General features: G+C 38.6%; 1 protein-coding gene across 1 annotated transcript; it reads left to right on the forward strand.

Annotated features, from left to right (window-relative positions):
- The first annotated feature begins 781 nt into the window (after nt 1-781).
- Nucleotides 782-25,985, forward strand: Atx2 (Ataxin 2). The gene is made up of 5 exons (XM_073988748.1): nt 782-1,576; nt 20,644-21,005; nt 21,079-23,736; nt 25,166-25,311; nt 25,380-25,985. Exons 1-5 carry the CDS (start codon nt 1,488-1,490, stop codon nt 25,671-25,673), a joined length of 3,549 nt encoding a protein of 1,182 aa, XP_073844849.1. The 5' UTR covers nt 782-1,487; the 3' UTR covers nt 25,674-25,985.

The raw sequence follows: 25,985 nt of genomic DNA on the forward strand, positions 1-25,985 counted from the left end.
ATTTTTTTAGAACTTGTTCCATTCATTCCATTCATTTTTCAGAATCCCGAAACAAATCTCCGAAGAGAATTCTACTTTCTACAAGTTTTCGAATATTTCTTCAGAGTGTTGTCCGAGATTGTTACGAAATTCAAAATTTCCCTCAGAATTTTTCACAAAATTTCTTTCGAACTCTAAAACGAATTCGTGGGGAAGCTCGAATGTTCTTTTCGAATTTCCCTCGACAAAACATTCCGAATTATGTGACACGCTTCACACAAAAAAGTACATGTTTTGCATGCGAATACGGAATCAGAAGTGGAAACTTGTGCAGAGATTTCTTCCGAATTGGGGATGATCTCGGCAAAAATTGTTTTGTGGGTATGTTCTGAGACACACATGTGTTTGTATGCAAATGAACGAACATGCAAGCGAACGGGTCGGAGCCGGTGAACGATAGAACGAAAAGACAGGTGACTGACAGAGCTTTTCGACAAACGATGAACTAAAAGAACGAACTAGTTCGTTGAAAAGATCTGAAATAAAAAGAGTGGTGTTTACACTAGCCATCAATGTCATATGACGTGGAATTTTCCATCGTTACACAGTCGCTAATCTGTGTAATGTTGGGGATTTTCCTTACGCCATTTACTTCTTGCATCCACACCAGCAAAAATGAAGTGAAATTACGTCTCCACATTGTCTGTGTTGGCAGATATGGAATGCTTGCTAGTGTAAACACCCCTTTACTGGTTGCCACACCACATTACTTTGACCGTTTTTACATTATCTTCTCTAGCATGAGTATCAACACTGTACGTGAACGATGTGGCAACACTATTATAAGTTATCATTTCTTCGTGATTAGCAGCCTCCGTTCTCAGCAAAGATTTGTTAAGAAAGTTAAATAGCGATTAAAAATTTGTTAAAAACTACTAATTGTTACGCACTTAAATTTAGCAAATAAACAAGAGAAGTAAGTTAATCGTCACGGCACACATTAATTACAAGGAATTTTGCAATAACAACGCTAGGAAACATCAACAATTACGTGGCGAAAGTTGGTCAAGAAACAATTCTCTTTTTTGGAAAGAAGCAGGGAAAAAGTGCAAAGTGTGGTAGCGCAGTGCAGTAGACAAGAGCGTTGACAGCGACGTAAACAGCGAAACGTGAACGTGTTGAGGAAAGAAAAAACGTCGTGAAAATTTGCAGCGAACCACAAACCTAAAGAAAACAACCGAAAATAACAGAAAAAAGGAAGAGAAGAAAAACATACAGAGAAAACAGCAGAAGGTCTTAAAACAACAAACACAACTCAAATGTAAAATTCCAAATTGCAAATAGTCATCGCTTGAACAAAGAGTTAAAAAATAAAACAAATTCACATAAAATTCAACTTTATTTCGAGAGCAAGGAAAGAAAGAAGAAAAAAAGTGAAATTAGAAAAATAAAACACAGATAAAGTTGAAGTAAAACAAAAAACAGCAGAACAACAAAACAGCCACATAATGAATAACAATAAACGCAAAAATCGGCCCAGCGGCGGAGGTGGTGGTGGAGGAGGCAGTTTGACCACTGGTGGTGGAAATATCTCAAGGTAAGCCAGAAATGCAATTTTATGTTTAACAACACGATGGCCAATGTACACGGAAAATTAGTGGCCATTTCCTTGTTTAAAACCATTGTTACAGAACAGCGTCATTACGGATTTGTTTTATTGGAAAAAAATCGAAGAAAATTATGTAATGTTTTGTTCAACATATGGTTGCGAGATGAAGAGAAAGGAGTAACTGCATAAAATTTAATGTTATGACATGTTATTGTTTTTTATGTAGTTTAGGATTGTTTATGCGAAGAGAAAGAGTTTTTATATTCATTTTGTAGTAGGTTTTATCAGGGCATCAGCCATTAGCAGCTTTCTAAACAAATCAATAAACGAATTTTTAAAAAAGGAACATATTATAAATGCTTGTTATATATATTTCCTGCCAATTTTCTCATTTTTTTCAAACTATTCAGAACAACTATTTTGCATTACATCTCATATACCTATAAACCATAATTATTGATTAATTTTTGTAAATTAAAACAACAATTCGGATGTATTTGATGGGCACATACAGTCGAAATCGCGGCATAAGTTGAGCTGAGCCGGTCAGCTCCGATCGGGATGAAATTTTTTTTTACAGGTAGATCTATCTCACCTTCCTGATCACGACAATATAATATTTCTTTGGGAAATGCATACATCCCGAGATAGGGTCCTTTGAAGTTCAAAAATTCGTTTGGTTAAAGCCCAGGTACTAAGAGACAAATTTTAAATTAAAAAAACTGTTGTTCCCATGCCCCATAATGCCATCGTTTATAACCACATATCGGTTTTTTTGCGGACCAATTCCGTCGGTCCTTGACCATCGTTATAATCGATTTCTGCTGTATATGCACACTGTCACAAACCAAAGTAGACTTCTTGATTTAACAGCTCTATTTTGTAACGTCTGTTTTTGTCTCTCTATATCGTGGAGATCCTTCCTAAGTAAACTTAGTTTGTGTTTCCTATATATCATATGATATTTAGGATGACTCCCACAGTATCACCCAAAGAGGGTAATGTAGATGGTCCACTGAAGTAATCAGGAGGATGAACCCTGCCGCAGTTCTCAGGTTATGAAAGGTTTACAATTTTCTGCCATTGTTTTGCACTTTTATAGCCAAACCGCTCTGGTTTTTACCAAAGACCGACCTTTTGTGTTATAAGTGGTCAACAATATTTTTTTAAGCACTTAAAGTCCTGCAGACAAAGCATGTGGGTTTTCATCTTTCACCTTTTCGTAAATATCTGCAATCTACAAACTAAACATAATGCAGAATGTTGTCATAATGTCAATTTTATAATGCTATTCTTTCGATTTTAAGGCTGTTACTACTCTTAAGCATGAATTAGTCGTAGAAATCGTTCTACCAATGACAATTAGTGAAATTTTCATTTCCGCAGCCCATGAAATCAACAGTGGAAAATTGTTTCACATTTAACCTTTCACAAATATCATCAAGGACCAACGCGGTGCTGCCAAATTAAATTAAAGTATTTCACTTTTCCTAGATTTCGTTTCCCGCAATTTTCTTGTTTCTTTATATAATGTGCATATCCATAATCCATTTCCGATATCGAATATATTGGGGGGGAAATAAATAAATCCCACATCCAAAATCAATTTTCGATATTGAAAATTTTAGGAACTTTTGAATTTTTTCCATTAATAGTGGGCTCACCGTTCGAAAACTTTAAAAAATGGGAACAAGCGAACACTAGGGAATGATAATTATCTCATGTAGCCTTAAAATATTTGTAAAAAGTCGATAGCCAAAATTAATTATATTCATTAACAGTTTGGTTGACAGTTCGAAAACTATAAAGAAGCTACCGGGGAATAAAAGGTGTCCCAAGTAGCACTCAAAATATGTAAAGTAAATATCCAAAAACGGTTGGCCCCGCAGTTTGAAAACTGGGAAAAATCGGATACCGGGGAATGAGAGGTATCTGATGTAGCTCTCATATAAATATACAGTTAGGTTGAGAAGAGGGGCATGAAAAAATCGCCAAATTCCGTGTTGACATTCAAGCCATAAATTGTTTTTTAACTACTTCGAATAAATCCCTAAGTTTTTAAACTGTTTAACCCTGATTTGGTTACGTTATTGAATTGTGTCGATTCCCAGGAGTTTGGTTCTTAGGGTCGCGAGAGCTGGGCAATGAGAGAGGTAATGTTCCAACGTCTCGTCGTTCTCTTCACATGCTCGACATTTAGTCCATATTTACATTAGGCAATTTTCCTAATGAGTGTGGTGACCATGCAACTTAAAATAAAATGCCAAAAAAATAAAATAATGCAACATAACAAATATTTTGTTCTGACAAAAGAGTACATGCTATTCTTTCGATTTTAAGGCTGTTACTACTCTTAAGCATGAATTAGTCGTAGAAATCGTTCTACCAATGACAATTAGTGAAATTTTCATTTCCGCAGCCCATGAAATCAACAGTGGAAAATTGTTTCACATTTAACCTTTCACAAATATCATCAAGGACCAACGCGGTGCTGCCAAATTAAATTAAAGTATTTCACTTTTCCTAGATTTCGTTTCCCGCAATTTTCTTGTTTCTTTATATAATGTGCATATCCATAATCCATTTCCGATATCGAATATATTGGGGGGGAAATAAATAAATCCCACATCCAAAATCAATTTTCGATATTGAAAATTTTAGGAACTTTTGAATTTTTTCCATTAATAGTGGGCTCACCGTTCGAAAACTTTAAAAAATGGGAACAAGCGAACACTAGGGAATGATAATTATCTCATGTAGCCTTAAAATATTTGTAAAAAGTCGATAGCCAAAATTAATTATATTCATTAACAGTTTGGTTGACAGTTCGAAAACTATAAAGAAGCTACCGGGGAATAAAAGGTGTCCCAAGTAGCACTCAAAATATGTAAAGTAAATATCCAAAAACGGTTGGCCCCGCAGTTTGAAAACTGGGAAAAATCGGATACCGGGGAATGAGAGGTATCTGATGTAGCTCTCATATAAATATACAGTTAGGTTGAGAAGAGGGGCATGAAAAAATCGCCAAATTCCGTGTTGACATTCAAGCCATAAATTGTTTTTTAACTACTTCGAATAAATCCCTAAGTTTTTAAACTGTTTAACCCTGATTTGGTTACGTTATTGAATTGTGTCGATTCCCAGGAGTTTGGTTCTTAGGGTCGCGAGAGCTGGGCAATGAGAGAGGTAATGTTCCAACGTCTCGTCGTTCTCTTCACATGCTCGACATTTAGTCCATATTTACATTAGGCAATTTTCCTAATGAGTGTGGTGACCATGCAACTTAAAATAAAATGCCAAAAAAATAAAATAATGCAACATAACAAATATTTTGTTCTGACAAAAGAGTACATGCTATTCTTTCGATTTTAAGGCTGTTACTACTCTTAAGCATGAATTAGTCGTAGAAATCGTTCTACCAATGACAATTAGTGAAATTTTCATTTCCGCAGCCCATGAAATCAACAGTGGAAAATTGTTTCACATTTAACCTTTCACAAATATCATCAAGGACCAACGCGGTGCTGCCAAATTAAATTAAAGTATTTCACTTTTCCTAGATTTCGTTTCCCGCAATTTTCTTGTTTCTTTATATAATGTGCATATCCATAATCCATTTCCGATATCGAATATATTGGGGGGGAAATAAATAAATCCCACATCCAAAATCAATTTTCGATATTGAAAATTTTAGGAACTTTTGAATTTTTTCCATTAATAGTGGGCTCACCGTTCGAAAACTTTAAAAAATGGGAACAAGCGAACACTAGGGAATGATAATTATCTCATGTAGCCTTAAAATATTTGTAAAAAGTCGATAGCCAAAATTAATTATATTCATTAACAGTTTGGTTGACAGTTCGAAAACTATAAAGAAGCTACCGGGGAATAAAAGGTGTCCCAAGTAGCACTCAAAATATGTAAAGTAAATATCCAAAAACGGTTGGCCCCGCAGTTTGAAAACTGGGAAAAATCGGATACCGGGGAATGAGAGGTATCTGATGTAGCTCTCATATAAATATACAGTTAGGTTGAGAAGAGGGGCATGAAAAAATCGCCAAATTCCGTGTTGACATTCAAGCCATAAATTGTTTTTTAACTACTTCGAATAAATCCCTAAGTTTTTAAACTGTTTAACCCTGATTTGGTTACGTTATTGAATTGTGTCGATTCCCAGGAGTTTGGTTCTTAGGGTCGCGAGAGCTGGGCAATGAGAGAGGTAATGTTCCAACGTCTCGTCGTTCTCTTCACATGCTCGACATTTAGTCCATATTTACATTAGGCAATTTTCCTAATGAGTGTGGTGACCATGCAACTTAAAATAAAATGCCAAAAAAATAAAATAATGCAACATAACAAATATTTTGTTCTGACAAAAGAGTACATGGAATCAGTTTTTGATGGGAATTATATCCTGTTATTGTATTAAAGTTCTCAACGGAAGTAAATAATTTTATTATTCAATTGATAACATAGAATACAAAGGTGTAATGATGTTACAGTCGACTCCGCTTTACTGAAACGGACAAAAATCAGCATATTTGTTTCAGTTATCCGAAGTTTGCGCATAAGCGGAGTTCGGATAACTGCAATTTTTTCCAGTTATCCGAACTTCGCATAAGCGAAAATGTTTTCAGTTATCCGAACTTTGAATAAAAGTAAAAAAATCGGGAATCCAATTATTTACAGTTTTTAACAGTTAAAAAATAAAAATATACATTTGACACGTACAACACCATAATTTACATAAGTATTGAAACTGGAATATCGAATAAGTTGACCATAGGTACTTCTCCGGAACATAACTCACAAGCTAAATAACGTCGCCACTCAACTATAATTGTTACCTCTAGAATCGTTATTTCAATCCAATTAAAATAATGCAAAAATTTAAATCACTGACTCCCTTGTTGCCTGTTTAGGTTGCATTTCTGAACGAAATTAGTAAAGCATTTTCAGCGTTTTTATGTGATCCTGATCTATGTCCTTCCATCAACACATTTCTTTTTGGATTCACTACAATTGTGATCGTTTCTTTATTTTTTTAAGTTCGAGATATTGTCGTCGTACTTCATTTCTAAAGTTCATAATACCCTTATTACACTTAACCGGATTAACCCAGTGGGTTTGGATTTAAAATGTCAATTCCATAGCGCAAACGTCAAATAAATCCTCTCAAAGTTGGTTAACCCGGCAAAAAACTGTAGTGTAATCGTACTATAAGTTTCTTTTCTTGATCTGATTTCGCATTTACTCTATTCTTTAAACATTTTTGTCCCACATATATAACTAAAAAGAAATTAGAAGAATCGAGTTATAGAAATGTTTGACTTATGTTAATAATCTAAATCAATACTAAACGTTACGTCATTTCCCTCTCTTCTAATGAGTTTATCTAGTTCAAGATCTATTTACCAGATCATGTAAGTAGCACAACAACAACTGTATTTTGACCAAAAATCCGTCAAGATGTCAAAATATTTGTTTACGTTTCCATACAATTTAGTCCATATTTACATTAGGCAATTTTCCTTGCGGCAATTGTCAGTTTGTTGGTAAGAGAGGGTGTTGAGAGGCAAAGGGTTACCATATGCCTCACCCCTCTCTCCATCAAACTGACAATTGCCGCAAGGAAAATTGCAAATTGTAAATATGGACTTATTCACAATAACAAAAAAATTGACAGATTGAAACTACGACGCTGGAGTTTTACGACACCTTATAATTTCATCATGATCTAGTTATTGAAAAAAAGATGGCGATAATTTTTTCAGTAAAGCGGAGTGATTTCAATGAAATGTCCGAAATTTTGCCAAAACACAATTGCAGTTATCCGATATTTTAAGTTATGCGGAGTTTCACTAATGCGGAGTAAATAGTGAGAAATTGACCTAAAAATGTAATGGTGCAGGAATACGATTTCAGTTATCCGATATTTTTCAGTAAACCGACTTACAGTAAAGCGGAGTCGACTGTATAATATTAAACATTGCATTATATTACATTAGGAGTTCAAGGGTTTAGTAAGCGCATCTGCGACCATATCCTCTGTACACAAATATTCAACGTTTATCATTCCATTTTCCACAAGTTCTCTTATGATGTTTAATGTCAATATGTTTTGATCTTGCATGGTAGGCGCTGTTTACTGTTAAATTAATAGCACTTTTGTTGTCACATTTAATTTTGACCGGTGATGTGTTTCCAATTTCACGGGACAAAGACTTTAACCATAGGGTTTCTTGTCCACCCGCAGACAGATATTCTGCTTCAGTCGTTGACAATGCTGTAGTCTCTTACTTGAATTCCAAAAAAAATGCATCCACTTTGATACCTGAAGACATATCCTGAGGTCGATTTTCTTTCGTCTAGATTCGTAGCAAATAGCGTTAGAAAATCCCTCCAGACATCCTTTATCAGATGGGCACATCTGCTTTGAAAATTTCTGGCTAACATCTAACGGCATTGAAACAAAGTTGCAGTCTAGCATGTTGAATTTCTGCCGAATGTTTCGAATGTAGAGTTCTTGATCCAACCATAACTTCCCATTTTTACGGTCTCGAGCTACTCTCATTCCCAAGATATAATGAGTTTGACCGATATCCTTCATCTTGAAATTTGTAGAAAGGCTTTTCTTAAAAAGTTTTGATTCGTCATTATTTGTAAATATCAATATGTCGTCTACGTATATTGCAACATATGTAATTTCTTCCTCGTTTATCTTGTAATAAACACAGGGCTCCGTTTTCGATTGTTTCAGGCCAATTCTTTTCAATGTACAATCTAGTTTCTTGTTCCAAACTACTACTACTGGATCTACTGGATCGCTTAACGTCTGGTCAATATCCAAATCGTACTGAACTGGTGAAAAAGTTTCTTATAATCGATACCGTACTTCTGAGTTTATCCTTTCACTACAAGCCTGGCCTTGAATATACCTTTTGAGTAACGTTTAACGGCTGTTTGCCCGACCAAACTTCCTCAAGGCTAATATTGTTGATGGATTTACAAGGCGTTCGATTGATAAGGTGTACTGCCGTATTTGCTGCTTCGGCCCAAAACTTCTTATCTAGCTTCGATTCGATTAAGAGGCATCTTGTTTTTTTTTATTATTGTCCTATTCATTCTTTTAGCCATCCCATTTTTTCAGGCGTACAGGGCACTGTGGTTTGATGATCCATCTCATTTTGTCCCGTTCCATTGTCACTTCTTAAGAATTTGATTTTTCTGTCGGACTGATTTTCCACTAATTCCTTGAATTCCAGAAACATATCTGCAACTCCTGACTTTCTTTTTAAGAAGTATACAAAAACTTTTCTTTGTAAAATCGTCTATAAATGTGAGCATATATTTCGATCCACTTATTGAAGGAACTTCCATTGGGCCACAGAGATCTGTGTGCACCAAACCTAAAATATCATTGGCTCTTGTTCCAGTATCTTTAAACGGCACTCTTGATATTTTACTCTTCAAACATGAAGCACAATCTTGATCACTTATTTATTGACATGTCCAGTTCGCTTATGCCATAACTCACCAAGCTTGATTTTTTTCTTGACAAATGAGAGATTTGTTATTAGCGATATTCATGCGAAACATACCACCTAACAATTCGCCTGTAACGATGACGTCTCCAGGGGGGTTACTCTGTATTGCGATGCGTTTGGTATTTTGTTAACGCAAGATATTTGCATTCACTCACGATTTTGACATACGCTTTTGTATTACAGATTGCGGCGATGCCAGAAAGGAAAAAAATAGTTGCGAAAGGACATATGAAAACGAATTAGAGGCGCATTTAATTTCCTTACGCATCGCATTTTTCTTACACATCGCAATAGAGAGTAACCCCCAGTTTTGTTTAGAACTTTACATCCCTTTCTGTTAAATATAGCTTTATACCGGCTTTCTACGATCTTTGAAACTGATAGCAGATATATACACAAATTTTGAACATGCAGGACTTCCCGAGAAGTTACTTTCTTGAACTTTCCAACCTTATAGAACATATCCACATTTCCAACACCATTCACAAGCATCTTTGTATTATTCTCTATAATTACTTCAGATTTCTTTTCTTGAAAGTCCTCGTTGAAAAATTCTGATTTGGAACACATATGTGCGGTTACACCAGAATTGAAGTACCAATCGCTATTTTTCAACGTTCCACACAGCAATAGCTCCCATCGGAGAATTACCTTTTTATATGTCCGATTTCGATGAAATTTGGAAAGTGTGACTGAATTCGGTCTAGAAATAAAAGTGCCAACTTATATCGAAACCGGTTCTGATTTGGATATAGCTCCCATATATATTTTCGCCCGATTTCACGTATTTGCTGCACCAAACACGCTATATACGTCCGATTTTGATGAAATTTGGAATGTTTGACTGAATTCGGTCTAGAAATAAGTGTCCCAAATAATGTCGAAATCGGTTCAGATTTGGATATAGCTTCCATATATATTTTCGGCCGATTTCACGTATTTTCTGTACCAAACACGCTATATAGTTCCGATTTCATGAAATTAGGAATGTATGACTGAATTCGGTCTGGAAATAAATGTGCCAAATTATATCGAAATCTGTTAAGATCTGGATATAGCTCCGATTTATATTTTACATATTCACAGTGGTGTAGGGTATCATATAGTCGGCCCCGCCCGACTTTGATCCTTTCCTTACTGGTTTGTTGCTAGCAAAGGCCACATCTGCTAGCAAAGGCCACATCCGTTTTTATATCTTGAAGCAATTTCAATTTAATTGAATATCCCGTGATTTTAATACCAGAACTTTGGATTCCCGGCCGATCTTAGCTTGTGCGCTGAATTGATTATTTCATTCACATTTTCTTCAACGCTGGAACAATTCTTTAATTTGGTTGAGCAAAACTTTTGGATTAGCCCATTTCGCTATCTTCGTATATGACATGTAATGTTGTCCATATTTCCTTCGCTTCCAAAAAAAAATAAAAAATAAAAAAAATGGTGCCGGAAGGGTTCCGGCCCCTGACTATGTAGGGAACTATCCTGTATACTTTGAAATTTGAATGGTGTATACTGTAAACCCGTAACAGTTACACACTTACAATTGAACAAAAAACTAAAAATGTCAGATAGTTTCATGCTGATAAAAAACGTTTATCTTTTCATAACTGTTGTAACTTTACAATTTCGTAAAATCTAAATTTATCTAATCTTATTTATTCCCAAGAACATACATACAATATGTATGCGGTGCATAGGCATTTAACTGAAATAATTTCGTCCTAAAATTATTTATCAAGTAAATTGATTTTTTATTTTTAATTTTCAATTGACCTTAATTCATTCACTCTCCGCAGCCAGCCAGCCTGCCAACCAGCTACATATTGCTGCTTGTTAGTCTTTTCTTGTTTTCCATTGTTATTTTTATAGTATGTCTGTTGTTTTTGTGTTATTTTTGCATATAAGTATCACCACTATATAGGTATGTCTAATGTTATGGGCATATCGTACATAAAGTATGAAAAAAGCTATGTTGTGTTTCGGTTCATTTTTTATTTTCGTTTGCTTGTTGTATGCGCTGTGCGATGGGATGAATGGATGGTCTATGCGACTTTTATTTAGTTAGTGGTCGCATAGAACTTTAATTTGTTTCCTTTGAGCTCATCGTGTTGTTGTACTAAACAGCAGGCAGTTCTGCTATCGGCAGATACATTCAGCAGTTCTGCGTCGTTGCTGACGTTATCATCGTCATTTCGCGCTGTCGTCGTCGTCGTTGGTGGCGGTCTTTTTATTGGTGGTATTGCAGTGTGTCGCTGTTTGTATATTCATACTCACACTTGCCTTTGTTTACTTTCGTGGCCTCATTCCAATCCCATGCTAGTGTTTGATGCCCTCTTCCACTGCTTCTTCTTTTTCTTTTTTTGTTCGAGTTATGTGTTGTTTCTTAATATTTTTGTTCCATTCTGCAGCGAAATGACGTTTGCGTTCACTTCACTTTTTTATTGTTGATGAATTAGTTTGTTTTTATTTCTATTTTACTTGGATTTCTTTTTTCATTTTTTTTTTTATACACTTCGTATCTGATTGCATTATATACATACAATGTTATTATTTTCCGATTGTATTGGATCAAAACAAAGAGGGTAATAATGGTGGTGTTGTTTTGATTGGTTATCGTGTATATCTAGGTATTAAACGTAGATTAAAGTAAAATGGCTTTTGTCTAAATTTCATAAAATCAAGTGATTTTCATTAGGCTCAAGCGTTTAAGCCTTAAGTTTTTCATATGCAATTCATTGTTTCAATTTGTGTGTAATGACACTGCAAATATTAAAAAGTAACCACTACCGTTCAAACATTGTTTGATCTAATAATAACATCAGGACTATAATGGTCGTATTATCTACAATACACACTTACCTTCTGTACTGTTAAATGTTTTATATTAATATAATTCGATTGATTTGTCTGTGTTTGTACAGTACCATTAATGTATGCACTTCCCGCCTAACAACTTTACATAAGATATTTCTGTCGGTGCACTCCTGTGGTACATCTCCACAAAAGTGCAAAATTGCTCGTTATAATGTTGCTCACGACAACTCCCGATTTGCGCATCGTAATATTTATATCAGACATAGATCAGATTCGAATACGGACTACATATATCAGTCCACTCCTTCGGGTACTTCCCACAAAACATTTCGGAAATCGTTTTGATTTTTCATGCAACACGTTGTACTCGGGCCCCTTTTATGATGGTACAATTTATTTGAGGGGCTAGCCCATACTTCCTGAGAAAACGACCCGAAAGCTGTAAAGAATCCGTTGGTCCAATATTTTCATATCGTAATATTTCTTCGAATATTAGATGTTTATCGGTCCACTCCTTACGGTACAAAACTTCGAAAATAGGTATTCACTAAAATGGTACGCGCGATATCTCTTAAATGGAGCAATCGATTTAGTCCAAACTTTGGAACTTGAAAATGTCCAAACGTTGTTTAAGGGGTTATCCCTACTTGTCAATTTAAAAAAATCGAAACAATTTTTACTGGCTTATTTTGAAGAACAAGTCGATCGGAGCAAAATTGGCTGAGATATGACCTTTCCAAGTGCAGAACCCGTAGTGGTTTGTGTGTTTAGGCGTACTTTATTGGTTTATTATACCACTTCTTTTCACATAATTTTAATGTACCTCACTCGGGTGCCACCGTGGTGCAATGGTATGCACACCCGCCTTGCACGCTAAAGGCCAGGCAACATCAAATTTTCAACGGTGGCAAAATACCCCTCAGTGATGTTGGCGACATTTCCTGAGTATTTCAGCCTTGTACAACTTCTCTTCAAGTGGTGTCTTAGGACACGCCGTTCGGACTCGGCAATAAACAGTAGGTCCCATATCATTGAGCTATTATGAATCGGGGTGCACTCATTGGTATGAGAAAAGTCTCCCTTTTCCCATCTGGGATGTTTGTGGAAGAATTATTATAATGTACCTCACAATGGCGAACTGTTGGGATTTCCCTGAAATGAATTCTATTAAATTCATACACAATTACAGACCACTTCCACCAAATGTTAGCAGCTTACATCCCTATTGGTCTTTTTAACGAAGGTGCAAAATCATTGTTATTTTATTTGAGCTCGATCGGAGTGAGATGTGGACAAAACGCACACGAATATGCTAAAAAATCGACCAGGCACGAATTTCACTGGCAGAGAGACGTGCGAAGAAGGAAGGAAGAATGTTGTGAAGGCAACACCCAATTTCCATTTTACAAGCTGCATCGTCGGCGGAAGAGCTGCTGTATGGACCAGGAATAGATGACTCCTTGTAATTTTATCAAAAATACATTTTTTATTCATGTAAACCGAAATAAAAACCTAAACGCGTTTTTTCGAAATCCCATTTTTGAAGTCGGTGCCAACGATAGCTCCAAAACGGATAGACCAATCTTCGTATATTTTGGTGAGCTTATTAAATACATAAAAACATTTTCTTACATTTTTTTGCAACAAAATATAGGAAGAAAACGCTTTTACATAAAATGGGTTTCGCAGGTAGCCATTTACCACAAAACTGTGCAATATTTTTCAAACAACAAAAATTCCAAAGGAAGTTTAAGATGTGCTCTTTCATAGGAATAAAAGATTTACCTAAAAATATTGATAGTTTTCTCAGAAAAAAATTATGAAAAGTGGGCCATATCGGTAAACTTCTTAGGGTACCTTACAAAAGTTCAACATTTTTTAATGTATTATGTAATTTTTTACCGAGGGGGTACGTACATCTTGTGGTCCTGTTTACAGCGATATTATGTTTTTCGTAGGCAAGTTCATGCGTCCTGATATAATCGGCCAAAAGCTCTAATTGTACCGAGCGACGAACATTAATGACTGGCGGACACGCTATCTGTAAAGGAATGACTCGCAAAATAAGATCCACTTCCAATATAGACAATGTGGTCCATTCCAACGCTACAACACTTTTCAGCTTTAATCCAAATCCATCTTATTGTCGACAAGATCATACGTACAAATAGGGTCAAAAAATTTTGAAAATCACCGGAATACAAAATTTTTGAGGAAAAGGATTTTGGCTATATAGTCGGCATTCGATCTGTCCATAGATGAAAGTTTCAATTCACACATGTGGAGGACATATCTCTGTCGGCAAAGCCGATTGATACTTTTTTACGTGTTCCGCTCAATCTCACTCTGGGTCTACAGGAGGTAGTTAAATACGTTTGGCAAGCCAGTTGAAAAGGTGCTGTGTTTTGTACGGGCTTTTGCTGATGCTGGGCAGTTTTTTTTGCATGGTGTCATCAATCCTTGCGCTATAAGAACATAGGGTATTTGAGCCAAAACTGCTCTGGTTTGTCGTTGCAGCTGAAGCTCTTCAACTGCGATAGATGGGGATGTACTCCGAATGTTATTGCTATTCAAACCTGCTTGATAGACATGCTGACCTAGGGGTTCTCTTGTAAGGTTGGACATCTCTTTTTACATCATGAAAATCCCTCCTGACATTCCTGGGTTAAGACATGAGGAGAAACCTTGTTTAAGTTCTAAGGTGGCATTCTGACAGGTTTGAACAATTTTCCATAGCGTTGCGCTTATATTCGCGGATCACCCACCGCATTGCCTGAAGTAATCCGTATTTTCCATTCTTCCCCATTTGTAAGACATTGATCTACAGTTAATTTGTTATCGATCTTCTTCAGCGAAAGTGGGGATGTGGTCCTGCGTTTGGAGAGGATAGGTCAGATTTCCCCGGAAACCCTGCAACAGGTTAGTATTTTCCCGATAGCTTTGTTTCACCAGCCACATGAGATGGCACAAAGGTGGCTTGACCGAGTTATCGATTGTAACATGTTGTGATTCTGATCCGCTACGCGTGAGTTCATCTGTCATTTCATTTCTTACAATGTTGCAATGACTCGGGATCCAACATAAAGTTACGATTGATTTTAGGTCCCCAAGACATTCTTGCAATCTAAGCTAAAATTCCCGCAGACTTGAGGGTCGCTAGGCTATCGACATATATACTCACCGGTCGGTCCATCGATGACCCTTCTGAACAAGATATAAAGGAGGAAGATCCAGCAACACTTTCAGGGCAGCCTGTATAGATATGATTTCTTGTTAAGCATACTCCACCAAACCATAGCTTTTTAGGTAAGAATTGGGCGTAGTATAATCATATAGTCATAAGAGAATTCTCCCTTGTCCCTTCTGGGATGTTTTGTTCAATGTTCTCTTCATGCGTTCTTCATTTCATTTCCATGTTAACCGATGTATCTAAATACATGGCTTCTGAATAGAGTTCCATGGTAACACCATCCAGTGTTGGCAAATTGGCAAATTTCGTGAACCCATCCTTCTAACTTGATTAGAACACCTTGCATGAGGTCCGACCACTGTAGTGGTGACAATACTCCACCATTGCTTAAACGTCAAATGAAATCCAATGCATTTCAGATGAGTTTTCATTTGACGTTTACGCAAAGGAATTGACAGTTGAAATCGAGTGGATTTCGTAAATGTAAACTAAGCATAAGTGTCTCTCGACGTAATTTATTCCATGTGCCATCTCTCGTTTGATGCTGCCAGTTGAAAGCATCCGACGGAATCTAGCCACAGCTTTCACTACCTCTATCGACTCACTAAAGCATGATTTTCACTTGGCCTTCTTGATTTTGTTGTTAAATTGATTTAATGCCTGTTTGTGCGAGTCCTCCTTAGTTTAGCCTGATCCTTTTTTCACCACACTGGCTGAATGAAATCTATTGCCATTCACATGGTCATGAAAACTCACATCTGTTCATATGAATCCTTGACACATGATTAACAGCGCTCTCGATTTCTTTGCCTGAAGAGAGGGATTTTATCTCTCTCAGCTTGGAAGCAGAAAGCCCATTCGATTTATGGCAGTTCGTTTTTCGTGGATTTCTATGTGGCGCATGATACTTTTCCGGTGATCGGATCTTTGTTAATAAGGATCTTATATTTGAAGAGAGCTTCAATTCCGCTGTTGGAAATATTTTAGGAACTCTAGCATTCGTGTCGCTGTTGCCCCAGTGGAAATGTTTAGCATTGGCATTACATCCCACGTCGATAAGTATTGTTGTTGCTGTAACAGTGTTAATTATTGTGTGTTTGCGTGTTCGTTCTTCTGCTCAATCTGGTTCTATCTCCAGTTCCTGGAAAGTGGCTGCTTCGATGGGATGTAACCACAGATCCACTGGAGTTAGATGAGTAGGTTTGGCAGGGCAGTTGAAAATGTGTAGTGTGTCGTGCGGGCCAATGCCGCATACTGGGCAGATGTTTTGCACGGCGCGACCAATATCCGCCCAATAAGAATTTAGGCGACTGTAATATACCGAGCGTAGTTGAGCCAAAACTACTTTGGTTTGTCGTGGCAGCTGACGCTCCCCAGCTGCGATAGATGGGGGATGTACTCCGAGGACTTAATTCACACTGTATTTGCTTATGGTCTTAGCACCTGCGTTCGTCTGAATGCTGTTCAGACCTGCCTGATATGCCTGTTGATCAAGGGGTTCTCTCCTATACACGGTGCTCTTGAAACAATTTTAAATGGAAGGTGCTTACAGCTCGGAAGTTTTTGCGGATTCTGAAACTACAATGTTCATAGATGAGAACAATCAAAAAAACAAAAAAATCGCCGGAGCGCTGTTTAAATAAATCGCGATTTAAGTTGACATTTTTAGGGGTTGTTTAGGTTTTCGCGATTTTGCTTAGAATCCGCATTTCCTATCAAAATGGGACTAAAACAAATATTGTAGCTATGAAAATTCTCTACAAGATCGACCTTTTTGGTATTTTCGTAGTTTTTACCATTTTTGAGATATAGAAGTTCAACTTGGGATAATGCACTGACTGTATCGCCCCCTTATAAAACAATGTCATGTAGGGTGCGCCTTAACTAACTTTTGATGATAACCGCTTACACAGGGAAAGTTTTTGTGAATTCTGAATCAGCAGTGTTCATAGATGAGAAAAATCCAAAAACAAGAAAAAATCGCTGTAGGGATTTTTAAATAAATCGCGGTCAAAATTCACATTTTTACGTGTTTTTTAGGTTTTTACGATTTTGCTTGAAAACCGCAAGTCCAATCGAAATGGAGCTAAAGAAAATGTTGTAGCTGTCAAAATTCTCTAGAGGATTGACTTTATCATTTGTTCCCAGCTTGTACCATTTTTGAGATAAGGAAGTTCAGTTTACATTTTTAGTTTTTTTTTGTTAGGGTTTCGCGAATTTGCTTGAATACGGTAAGTCGTATCGACATGTGACCTGAGAAAATCTTAAAGCTGTGAAAATTCTCTACAAGACTGGCTTAAGTAACTTATCCTTAGTTGTAACATTTTTTTAGATATATAAGTTTAAGTTGGGAATTTGCAGTCATGACATTGTTTTATAAGGGGGCGATACAGAATTGAATTGAATTTGAATTGTCCCAATTTGAACTTATATATCTCAAAAACGGTAAAACCCACGAGAATATCAGAAAGGTCAATCTTTTAGAGAATTTTCATATCAACAACATTTGTTTTAGTCGCATTTTGATAGGAAATGTGGTTTCTAAGCAAAATCGCGAAAACCTAAACAACCCCTAAAAATATCAACTTAAATCGCGATTTATTTAAAAAGCGCTCCAGCGATTTTTTTTGTTTTTTTGATTGTTCTCATCTATAAACATTGTAGTTTCAGAATGATTGGGATGGCTCTCACGGTTAGGTTAGGTTCAGGATGTGTAATTGCCATGTTGGCAGCTACTCCACTCGGAGACCTTGAGGTCCATTGTGATCATCCAAACTATTAAATTATGTGTGTTGTAGAGGTGAAAGATGTTGTATTGATGTGTGATTTGGGCTATTTGATTGTAGATGATGGATATGGCTATGTGTGTTGATGTTGATTGGGTTGTAGATGGTGATGATGTGTAGCTGATGGCTATATGATGATTTGTGCATTCAGGTGATGACAAGGAGATATGTTATATATCTGTAGATGATGATGCGTGGCTATTTAGATGATGATAGTGTGTGTGAAGATAATGGTGGTGTGGAAGACAAGTGATGTGGTGCCTGTTGTGGATAGAGCTATGTGGTGCTGTGTGACTGTGGGTGATGATATATGTCTGTTGATGTGATGTGCTGTGTGGGAGGAAGATGATTAGGTTGGAAAGGTTGGACAGGAAGGGAAGCGGAAGTTGGTATGACAAGAGAGATGAGTAAGAATAATTAGAATAATTAGTGACTGTATTGGAGAAGTCAGGTTATTTAAAGAGGGTAGATGGTTTAGTAGCTAACTACGATTTAATTACTAATGGTTTTAGGTCTGTGCTGGCCTGCCCCAGAGCATCTTAAGGCTCTTGCAGTAAACCACCAACACTGTAGGGTCAATAGAGGCGAAGTAGGAAAGAGATTCAATAACATGTTCACCAAATAGTCTATGTCTTCTGACCATCAGTCTAGGACATCTACATAGAAGGTGATCGATTGTCTCTGTTTCCTCCTCATCCTCACATAACCTACAGTATTAAATGTTATTGCCACCCCACATGCAAGTCATGGATCTTATTCCGCAGTGACCGGCTATTACCCCCACAGCGGTTCTGATTTGCACAGCGAGAGGAGAGACGAAGTTCTACGCCATGAGATAACCGGCTAGATTGACTTAGATACCTTACACTTAGATACCTCTCACGGTAACACCCGAGCAAGTACTGCAACGAAAGCATCTCACCCTGTTGCTGTTCTCAGGGCAGCATTCTGACAAGTTTGAATCTAATTCCAATGCGTATCAACTAAATTCGGGGACCAAACTAGAGTTGGGCAATCTCGTTCAATTGAACGATCCGGATCACTGTCCTCCTTCAAAGGCGAATGAGTAACATCATAAAAACCAACGTGTGAAATTAAGTATACGCAGTTTTGCCAAAGAAATTACCAGTGTCCATTGAACGAGATAGTGATCCGGATTTTTCAATTGAACGAGATTGCCCAACTCTAGACCAAACCGACCTATCGCATTATATGTGGTCAATAAGTTTTCTTTGTCTGCACCCCAAGTGCTGCCGGCTAAGGACTTGAGGACCTTGTTTCTACATTTCAGTTCGTCGCAGATAGCTGCGGCATGCACGGACGACGTGAACGTAGTGTCAAATTTGACCCCTAAAATTTTGTGGCAGTTTGTGGTCGGAATTCTGCTACCATCGACCACGACATTCAACTCTCTTCTATACTGCGCCGTCCATGTGGTGAACAGAGTAGCCGTAGATTTAGTTGGGGATATCTGCGTATTGCTCGCGTGGAAAAAGGTGGTAAGATCGGGTAAAAAGGAGTTCATTTTCTCATAATATCATCTGGGTAGGTACCTGAGGGGCGGAATACAGTAGGGGTAGAGGTTAAACAGTTCCGGAGACATCACCCCTGTTTCACTCTACGGGGTTTGGACTTCTTGTTCCTGAATTCCACATATACTACTGGCATCCAGCGCTGTTGTCGTGCTGTGCTGCTTACTGAATTCATGCTGGTGATCGGCAATTAGCTAGCGATTTCTGACGCTGGGGAGGACTAAGGCATCAAGGGTCTTAGCTACAGGCGGCAAAAGCGAAATCGGGCTGTACGATTCATTTTGTATGACATCCTGGCTTCAGTAGCGGGACCACCCTGTCCATTTTCCAGACTTCGGGAACAGGTTGAGAACTTTAGTAAGATACTCCGCTCCCGGCTCATCCAGCTGTTTCAGCATTACCATGGAGGTTTCATCAGGCCCAACGCTGTGGATGATTTTGCGTTCCTGACGGCATTCGCAACATTATCCATTGTAAACTGTGGTGGTTCATCTTCGGCAGGAAGAGATCTGATGCGACGTATCACTCTTCTCTTCGCCCTGCCACTCCCGGGGTGCTCGACAAACTGTCGATTGAAATAACTTGCGCACCTCATCGGGTCAGTCAACGTAACGTCGCCAAACATGACTGAGGTCCTATCTTCCCTCCTTCCGGGGTTCGAAAGTGACTTAACCGTTGCCCACAATTCACCTAAGTCGGCACCAATGTTGCAACTCTTCAGATGATTTAACCACTTGTTCCGCTTAGCTCCCTGAGTCTGGGGTCACTGGGGTTAGCTCGACGAAGCTCATCACGCTTATTTGCTAATCTCGTCGCCTCTGCTGGGAAGTTTGATCTTACTTAGTGTATTCGACCAGCAGGTATATGGCGAGCGGCTGCAGCAGTGATGATGTGCCGGAATGTCTTTTCAGCTATCCGAAGGATTGGGCAGTTCTCTGAAACGGTGATTGGTGAACTCTCTGAAACGCTTGTGCTCCCCATTTCTTTTTGCAGTCCTTCCACAGTCTTTCCGAGGTGTTTAACCACGTGTTAAAAAGAGAATAACCGAAACTCAAGAAAAACTCTTAAGATGCTGTATTTCAATAAAGTAAATACGAAATTAAATACCAAAACAATCGTTTTTATGCGGTATTTACCGACCATGTCCATCCCTATTCAATGTACACATTTTCTCTACTTTTTTCAGATATTCAAGTGATAATAGACAGACGATCAAAATACGACCACAGGCTCAAGGTATCTACAATAATGCTTTTTTTATGCATGCAGCCACAGCTTTGGTCGGTAATGTTGTACAGATGCGTCTAAGATCGGGAAATATATACGAAGGAGTTTTCCGTACATTCTCACCCAGTTTTGATGTAGCCCTTGAATACCCATCTTGTATTAAACTAGGCAAAAATGCTCCCGAAGAATCTAAGCCTGTGCCAGAAGTTATGATATTCCCATACGACACTGTAGTTAGTATTTCAGCAAAAGATTTCGATTCACAGTATGCCACTGGTGGAACATTTCAAACGGATGCTGCCATATCGGAAAAATGCAATGGTAAGTTTTAGAGCAAAATTGCCAGATCCTCCGACATTACTAATATATTGTTTACATGTGATATATTTTGCAGGCTCACGTTTTGATGAAAAAGAACTTGAACCATGGGATCCATCCGGCACAAATGGGGACATTGACATTGAACTGGATGATGCCGCCAATGGTTGGGATGCCAACGACATGTTTCGTAAAAATGAAAATACCTTTGGTGTCACGTCCAATTTCGACGATTCCTTGTCCTCATATACATTGCCCTTGGATAAAATTGATTCCGATGAGTTCAAAGAACGTGAAGCCAAAGCAGAAAGATTGGCTGCTGAAATTGAAAATAATCCTGCGTGCCGCGATCGTTTAGATTTAGAAAACGGCGATGAAGAGGCCTTGTTTGCCGCCGTATCAAGACCTGAATTGGAGCGTGAACGTGAAAGGGAACGTGAGCGAGAACGTGATCGTGAGAGGGAAAGAGAAAGAGAGCGTGATCGCGAACGGGAAAGAGAACGGGAACGTGAGCGTGAAATGGAAAGGGAGAGAGAACGCGAAAGAGATCGCGAGGATCGTGAACGTGAGCAACGGGAACGTAAGCGTTACGAACCCCCGGTTATGACAGAACGTTATATCACAAAGCCAACGCGTTCTATTACCGGACCACCACCACCTGTTTCCATGTCATCACAATCAATGGGTGGTCAAACACCAAGAGGCGGCGGACATGGTGGTCATGATCGTGACGATCGTAACGACCGTAATGATCGTATGGATCGCAATGACCGCAATGATCGCAACGATCGGATGATGGGCAATAGCCTGTCGTCATCTGTTTCGGGGATGGGTCAAGGACCGAACTCTACGCAATCATCTGTCGGTGGCATGTCAGGTGGTATGAAGGGTTCAGCTCCATCCTCGTCTCAGATGTCACAACAAGATGGTGGTAACAAGTATCAAAGTGGTGGTTCGATGATGAAACGCAAATCAAATCCTCCGCTCAATCAGAAAATGGTACGCAATACACCGCCGCCCAACAGTAGCGGTGGTCCCGCAGGCATGTCGCAAAGCGGCAGTGGTGGAAATGTTGGTTCCGGTGGTATGTCACAAAGTGGCAATCAGAGTGGCGGCGGACAAAAGCCAATCATGTACAACACAATGCCTATGCAAAATCAACAACAATCACAGCCATCATATCAACCTTACACACCACCGGCTATGCATGGTGGTGGTCCTTCACAGTACAGGGGTGGTTCTAAACTTAATGGAGAAAGTGGTGGTAGTGGCAGCAATATGGGTGGAGGAGGTGGCGGCGGCTCTGGTAAACCATTGCCTCAAAGACCAATGCGTCAATATTCAGGATCTTCGTCCAATTCTTCCATGACCTATGGTGGCAATGATAATCAAAATCAAATGCGACATTCTCAGCATGGTCCACCCCATGGTGGTCAGGGACAAGGTATTAGTGGTAGTTCACCACCTTTGCAGGGCGGTGGTCCTGGCTCTCATGGGCCTGGAATGTCGGGACCTGCTGTTCAACAACAGCCACCACCGCAGCCACAACGTCAAATGAGACCTCGTGATAATCAATTGCAAGACTTGCGACAATTCGGACAAGATTTCCAATTGGCCAACACATCACCATCTCCTGGTCCACCACCACAACAGCAGCAACAGCAGTCCGCTTCTGTGCAATCGCAAACACAACACATGAATCCAAACAAGGGTCATCAACCACAGCCATCGGTATCACCACCACAACAACAGCAGCAACAACCGCCACACATGCAACAGGGGCAGCAACAGCAGCCGCCACATGTTGCCACTCACCAACCTCCACCCCAACAAGCTCACGTCACCATGCAACATGTAGCGCAACAGCAACAACAACATCATGGTGGACCACAGCTATCACAACAACAGCAGCACCATAGCGGGCAACAACCGCCACAACAACAGCATTATGTGCCTCCTCACATGCAGCATATGCAACAAAATATGCCTCCGCCACAGCAACAGCAGCAGGCACAGAAACAAATGCAGCATGTGCAACAACACAATTCGGGACCATCGTCCATGCCTATGCAACATGTGCAACAACAACAACCGCCCCACATACTGCAGGATCAAACAAATGTGGCTCCGCCCCCTACCAATGCCCAACAACCCACGCAACAGACACAACAAAATATTTCACCACAATCGGTTGGTAGTCAATCCATTCAACAACAGACAACACCGCCTGTTGTCGATAATACCACACCACCCCAGCAGCAGCAACAGCAACAGCAGCAAACACCACTCACCAAATCGGATGCATCCGTCGGTACACCTGCCTCCGCATCGAATAGTTGTTCGACACCTTCAGATAAGACAACACCTCCATCGGGCAATGCCAATGTTGCAGTGTCGTCATCGGTTCCACAATCGGCTGCTTCGAACAATACAAGCACCTCAACGGGAACAACCGCGTCGTCAGCACCACCTGTAAAAAAGACACACGTTTTAAATCCATCGGCAAAGCCATTCACACCTCGCAGTCCAAGTACCCCAAATCCTTCACGTCCTCATACACCACAAACACCCGTAACCCTGACAACAATATATACCCAAGGTGCTCCAATACCAGCTGCTGCGGGTCAACAACCACCAATGTATATGATACCTGGGCAACAACCTGCTGCTGCATTCCATGCTCCGGCTCATCCACAGGCTGCTCAGCAACCGCGTATGAGAAGAAGCAATTATGGTGAGTATGGAATGATATGTTGATATTTAGTGTGTTTTTTAAAGTTCATTGTGTAATTGCAATTTAAAGTTTGGAATTCATAGTTTTTATGTTCTCTTTAAGCTTGTATTTTGGTCCATTTGTACGTTTTATCAGTGTTACAGACAATTTGGATTCGATTAGATTTTCAACGAGAAGTCCAGTAGGTCTTTTAGCGATAGATTGGTGGAAGTCCTATGGAAGACAAATAAATAAATATGTGGGGTCTAAATAAGTATTCCAAAATCTATGGAACTTTACCTTTTTTGCGAAAGTATTGAGGATCGATTGAGCCAAATAATAGGCTGACTTCCGTATCGTCAGATTCTTTGTAGTTTTACGGCGTTGTGAAACACAATACTTCAGACATTTGCAGTGATTTGCCAAGTATCTGAGTCAGCCATAGTCCAACATATAATAATAGTAGAGATGAAAAGACTCTTCCTCTCACCGTTTTACACGTTTTCTTATAAAGTAATAAATGTACCAACAAAAATGTCCATTCACTCTTTCATATAGACAAAATAAAGATTATTTTTATAAACCTAGAGTCGAGTTTTTTCGAAACCAGCAAAATTTGGTAGACATCGATTTTAAAGTCCCATTTTCGTTTGTTATAACTTTCGCTCTCTAACCCCCAATATTACAAGCCTTCTTTTGTTATTGTTTGGATTTTCCGAACAGATTTATAGCGTTCCGGTTAACTTAAAGTTAAAAGTGATGTAAAAGTGATAATTAAATTTCAAGGAGAAGCTTCTTGGCATTAACTTTTAATGTGAAAATTATATTTTTAATGCTTCAAAAATGGTTTATTTTGCTTCCATCTAATAGTAAAAGAAAATATATAATAATGGCCCTAAGGATGTAAACCAATTTAGGCCAAACATTGCATATCTTAATACAGCTGCAAATAACTCTTACAACCGCCAATTAAATTGGTTGGGGAACCCAATAACTTTTTTATTTTTTATTTATTTAACATTATAGTAACAAAGCACAATAACTATTGAAGGAAGTATTCGATATGGCCCAAATCGTAATATTTTCTGCATACTTGGACAAGTTTCAAATAGTCCATTATCGGTCAACTCCTGTTATTTCCATACTTCCTGAAATAATGACCCTACCCTAGAATTCTAAAAAAACGTTAAGAAAAATGGTTATGACTCTTGAAGGGTGTAGGCGGTTTATAATATTTATTCCAAAGAACATAACGTTCGAATTGTATTGCTTGATCATTTCGTCAAAGTACTTCCCGACAAAAGTTCAACAATTTTAGCCTAAATGCAATTTAAAGACTCTTCTGAGAGAATTTTAAAATTTTTACTTCCTTCTGTCCTTCGTTATCTGAACTGAAAATGCAATAGTAATTACCTGATTAAATAATATACATATTTCCCATTCTTTTCAGGACCTATGACACCTTCACAAATGCATGCATCTGCGGCTACAGGACAACCATTGTTAGCTGCCGGACCATTGCAAGCGCAATTCATACCCTACCCACAAACACCGCATGCACCACATTTCCAATCACAGCCATATGCGCCACAAATGGTAAGTGTAACAAAAATATTAACAATAAACTTAACATTTTACAATAATTTATTATTTTTAATTTTTAGGTCCGCATGTATGATTCGCAGCAATTGCAATTCTTAACACAAACGCCACCATCTACAACACCCTCACCAGGTCAGCCACATCAAACGTTCCATCCGCAACCACAGCCATCCCCTGCTGGCGGGGGTCCTCAGCCAACATTTGCTCCCCAGGCGCAACAGTATCAGGTTCTGTGTCCCCTAACCATACATCCCACACAGATCATGCACAGTCCCTACTATCAAACAACGACGGCGCAACAACCCCAACAAGGTCAACAGTTTCACCTGATAATGCCACCACATCCGGCCCAGTAGAGTAGGAGAAGGATCGTTAGGAAAGTCATGTGTGTTCGTAAAATAAAATTTCATTAAAGTTCAGCTCTCCACTCTCGCTCCCTCTCCCTATGACAACAAACCAAACAAACTATATTCCACACAATAAAGGAAGAAAACAAAACGAAGGAAGAAAGAAAAGCGCCATTTGGTCATCAGCTAGCATAGCCGTTTGTTCATTAAATTTAAAAAATGTCATTTTGTTTCATAAAAAATCTATTAAAGCAAACAACAAACATTGCTTTGTTATTTGAATGAAATTGTTGCCTGTTCGAAGAAACAAAAAAAAGAAAA

This window comes from Musca autumnalis, unplaced genomic scaffold, assembly GCF_047663935.1.
Source record: "Musca autumnalis isolate F117 unplaced genomic scaffold, ASM4766393v1 scaffold_1, whole genome shotgun sequence".
In the NCBI taxonomy this organism is placed as follows: Eukaryota; Metazoa; Arthropoda; class Insecta; order Diptera; family Muscidae; genus Musca; species Musca autumnalis.

Coding starts and splice junctions, on each gene's coding strand:
- Atx2 (XM_073988748.1), top strand. CDS start 1,488: ATGAATAACAATAAACGCAAAAATCGGCCCAGCGGCGGAGGTGGTGGT. Junction 1,577..20,643: donor GGTGGTGGAAATATCTCAAG/GTAAGCCAGAAA, acceptor TACTTTTTTCAG/ATATTCAAGTGATAATAGAC. Junction 23,737..25,165: donor TATGAGAAGAAGCAATTATG/GTGAGTATGGAA, acceptor CATTCTTTTCAG/GACCTATGACACCTTCACAA.